General features: G+C 37.8%; 1 protein-coding gene across 2 annotated transcripts in view; it reads left to right on the plus strand.

Moving 5' to 3' along the window:
• ITGB8 (integrin, beta 8) overlaps positions 1-4,704 on the plus strand; it is a 94,497-nt gene that overhangs the window by 40,662 nt on the left and 49,131 nt on the right. For both annotated transcript variants that reach the window (XM_011973909.1, XM_011973908.1), the window contains one exon: positions 2,014-2,188. Coding sequence is in view for 1 of the 2 variants with exons in the window: in XM_011973908.1 (XP_011829298.1) it covers positions 2,014-2,188 (175 nt within the window). In the remaining variant the exon portion in view is untranslated. The remainder of the gene's footprint in view (positions 1-2,013; positions 2,189-4,704) is intronic.

Raw genomic sequence — 4,704 nt, forward strand, 5'->3', positions numbered from 1 at the left:
GAGCCTTCAAAAGAGAAGCCCAGTTGTCAGCCACATGTAAGATGTTAGCCATAGAACATTAGATTTCAGAGGGACCCCTTCTCCCTCTCACACCTGCGACTGGGAGAAAATAATCTGGAGAGTCACAGCTTTGGGAATAACTGTCAGTCCTGCCATAGAAGGAGGGATTTTAAGTATTCGGAGGAGTCAGTTGTCCGATAGAAGGAGCTAAGTCAAGGAGAAAGGAGGTGGCTGCTGGAGGGGAGAAGGAAAATCTATCACTATTGGTGACATTCTTCAGATGGGATCTTAGGGAAAACAGTCAGAAACTCACTTGGGTGCTCATGTCCTCAAATATTCTATACAGCGCAGTTCAGCCTAGTTTATGTATTGAAAGAGCAGGCTCTGAAGAAACACTGAGTTGGATTCAAATCCCAGTTCCACCAGTTTCTAATGTTATAAACTTGCACATGTTACCTAACCACTTTGAACCTCAGATTTCCATACCTCTAAAATGGAAATACAAATTGAACCCTCCCCACAGTCTTTGTGAGGATGAAATGAAGCAATGTGGGAAGCATTGGGCACAGAGGCATGGCTTAAGAAATGGGAGTGAGGACTATATAGAACTTTGACAAGGCTCTGGAACAACTCATTCAGGGTTAGGAAACCAGGAGGAGTGCCTGCATTAATAACACAACCTCAGGGGAAGCAGCCAGTTTTAGGACTCAGCCACCATCCATGCCATTAACAGAAGGAGCTGTCCCCTCCCTGCTGGCTGACCTGATGTCATTGACAGGAAGAATGCATTATTTAATTTTGGAAGATCCCTCACCCTTTAGGTGCGGATGTGGCTGATGCCGATGATTCCTCAACCAGTAAGGCTGGAAGGAGAGGCAAGGGAGAGGCAGGCCCTTTTTTTTTTTTTTTTTTTTTTCCTGCTCACGATTAGGATAGATAAATGGTAACAAAGTAAACCTGGCTTGAATAATTTTCAAAGCTAGTCAAAAGCAAAAGGTCTCTAGAAAATTTAGACAGGATATATCCAGTTTGCTTGCACTATTATGCAGCATGTTAATCTGCCATTCCATGTACTTTGCTTTCTCTCCTTCTACACTACATAAGTAATTGGAAAGTAATTAGGATAGAAAGGGCATCATCAGTGTTACCTAGTTTAATGCCCCATGTTCCTTTCTAACATTATATATCTTGAAGAATTCCCTTCCTCTCCTACCTGTTATGTCTGATGCAGAGTGTCATGCATAGTTAGAGTTCAGAGTGCAGGCTTGGAGCATAGTTATACTTTCACAGCATATATGATAGGAAAAATTTCACTGTCAAAGGGAATATGATAGAATTCTCTCACTTCTGTGCAAATTGCTGTTTGGAAGTCAAAAAGACTCAGTCATGAGTAGGAAAAAAAAACCTTTTCATATATCTAGCCCCAGAATATTATATTAAATTGATGAAAATAACAACCAATAAAAAGCCAACCAGGTCAGGTGTAGTGGCTCACACCTGTAATTCTAGCACTTTGGGAGGCCGAGGCAGGCAGATCACCTAAGGTCAGGAGTTTGAGACCAACCTGGCCAACATGGTAAAACCCCATCTCTACAAAAGATACAATAGTTAGCTGGGTGTGGTGGTATGTGCCTGTAGTTCCAACTATTTGGGAGGCTGAGGCAAGATAATTTTTAGAAGCTGGGAGATGGAGGTTGCAGTGAGCCGAGATCGTGCCACTGCACTCCAGCCTGGATCAGGAGGGAGACTCTGTCTCCAAAATAGAGAGAAAAAAAAAAGCCAACCAGAGAAACTTCAGTCTGAGCTTTTCCTTCTCAAATAGGTTTTAGATGCAGAAAGTGGAGTAGGATTTTTGCTTGTGTTTTTCTTGTAGAAAAAGTAAAAACATAAGGATTAGAAGAAATTAAAATGATATAAAATACCAAAAATGCAATATTTGCTATGTCATTTTCTTTGAATGTAATTGAGATGATATACACTAAAAACATCAGTGATTTTCTTTCTTTTAAACAGGATTTCATTTCAGGTGGATCAAGAAGTGAACGTTGTGATATTGTTTCCAATTTAATAAGCAAAGGCTGCTCAGTTGATTCAATAGAATACCCATCTGTGCATGTTATAATACCCACTGAAAATGAAATTAATACCCAGGTGACACCAGGAGAAGTGTCTATCCAACTGCGTCCAGGTTTGGTCATTTTCAAATACATCTATAATGATTCTTAACTTGAAATTGCAACTTATTTTAATTTGCTCATTTTTAATATTATGTGGCAGGCAGTATTGTTATTGTAGAAACCACAGTGGACTCAGAATCAAGAAATTAGAATTCTAGTCTTTATAGTGCCTGCAGCCAGCTGTGTGTCTTCGGACACTGCAAACCTGACCACACTATATTCTAATTATGTGTTCTGTTCACATAATCTGATCAGGTTGTGATGTAATTGTGTTTTTCTACTCTACTGTGAGCCCTAGGAGCAAGGGGACATGTTTATTCCACTCTGTTTTTCCAATGCCTAGCAGAGCGCTAGCATGTAGTAAGCACTCCATAAGTATTTGTTAGCTTGATTGATCCACTTTGGAAGGGATCTTCCAAAATTAAATCAATCAAGCAATCAATATTTATGTGATTGTGATTTAATCACAACCAACTTGTGTTTAAAAGTTTATTACAAAGTTCTGAGAGCTTTTGTAATAGACTTTCAATCACAAGGCTGCAATTCATGATTATCATAATTACCTTGGGCCATTTTGTGATGGCCCCTGAGATTAATATACACCTTTTCTCCTATACCTCTTTTTTACTTCCCCTTCCTTCACAGTGTATTTCACAGTTTGGCCTATGTTGTAGGCCACTGGACATTATTCACTTTCCTCCACTGCTACAGAATCCTGGTGTAAAAACTACATATAGTAAGATAAATCAAGGTACACAGATGTGCACCACTCAATTAGATGCATGTAGTTTAAAGCAGCTCACAATTGTATCCAAGCCTTTGTCATTTCATTGCGGGTGGTCCTGTCCTGTCATTAATTTTTAAATAACCATTCTTGACACATTCCCTTCCCCATTCCAGAAATGTGCTATTTCTTCCAGACTCTGATTATCAGAAAAACAAAATCCATTACTTTCTTGGCACTGGGCATATTCCCAGTTTCCAATTAAAACTATGCTTTTTCCCATATTAAATAATGACACAGCCCAGTATGGACATTGTGAGCAACAGTTGGAAAGGAACATATGAAAATGAAAGTAATTAGATTGGTAAGGTTATAGCTATTCTCACCTTCCATTGTAAAAAATTATTTAGTGTGGTAAATAAATTCTTTTTAGAAAAAGAGAAAGAGAGAGGGTGAAACAAATATTATATGCTCTTGTTCACCTAATTCCAATTCAATACATCCACTAAACTCTGCCCTTAGATATTCCTATAATTACACATGCCTCTCTCGTCTGTGTTTTCTTTTGCCTTTTTCTTAGTACTGGAAAGTTTGAACATTATCCCTAAGCTGTTAACCATTTTTAGCTCTTTTTTGTGTAATTTGTATCTCCATACAAATATGCCTGTTTTTCTAATCGAATGCCAATTTTCAGCAGCTTATATATAAAGCTTACCATGTATCACTTGCCTCTAGTAAATATGACTACATCCTTAAAAATGTTTTATTCTTTTTTAAATTCTTGAGATGTGACAATTATAAGCTGCATTTTTTTATTTATTTATTTTTCTTATGCTCCTTTGTGCACACTGAAGCTGCATTTTAATGTTATAGTTGCCCAACCATCTTTAATGATTTTTTTCTTTTCCTGTTATCCTAATAGGTTTGTAGTCCTAGTTTTTCTGATCTATATGAGCCTGAGATTACTTCTAACATCCCCAATTTCTTATGCATTTCCATATCCCCAGCAAGACTATATACTAGAGCCTTTCCCATTGTTAATCTACCTGATTCTTCACGATCTTAATCCAGGCCATCGCCCCTTTCAGCACACATGTAATTCCATTATATTTCAGCTTTCATACTCAAATGAGTCTGGAAATACTTCCCAGTTCACACTTGAATTTAAGAGTAAGTTGTTAATATCATCTTTCCTGCAAATCTTTCAGAATTCTCAATACCTACCTCTTCACTCTTCATTTTCCTTCGACAGGATTTTCAAAATAGCAGAATTGAAAAACCCACACCTTAATATTTGCACATGAAGTAAATAGGAATTATATAATAGAATAGAAAAATAATTAATAAACAGTCTCTTAGTCTGTTTGGCTGCTATAGCAAAGTACCATAGATTGGGTGGCATACACAACAGTTTATTTTCTCATGGTTCTAGGGGATGGAAAGTCCAAGATTAAGGTGCTAGTGGATTTGGTTACTGGTGAGAAGTCTCATCCTGGCTTGCTATGTCCACACAGGACAGAGAGAAAGTGATAAAGAGAGAGAACACACATGCACAAGAGTGAGAGAGTGAAAGCTCTCCAGTATCTCTTCTTAGAAGGGCACTAATCCCATCATGTGGGCTCCATCCTCGTGACCTCATCTAAACCTAATCATATCTCCCAGAGACCCACTATTCAAATACCATCACATTGGAAGTTAGGGCTCCAACATATGAATTTTTCAGAACACAATTCAGCCAATAGCATTTGATACATAAATAATATTTTCAAAAGTCCATGGAATATTTTTAGAAATGAATTACAC

This window comes from Mandrillus leucophaeus, unplaced genomic scaffold (genome assembly GCF_000951045.1).
Source record: "Mandrillus leucophaeus isolate KB7577 unplaced genomic scaffold, Mleu.le_1.0 Scaffold140, whole genome shotgun sequence".
Lineage (NCBI taxonomy): Eukaryota > Metazoa > Chordata > Mammalia > Primates > Cercopithecidae > Mandrillus > Mandrillus leucophaeus.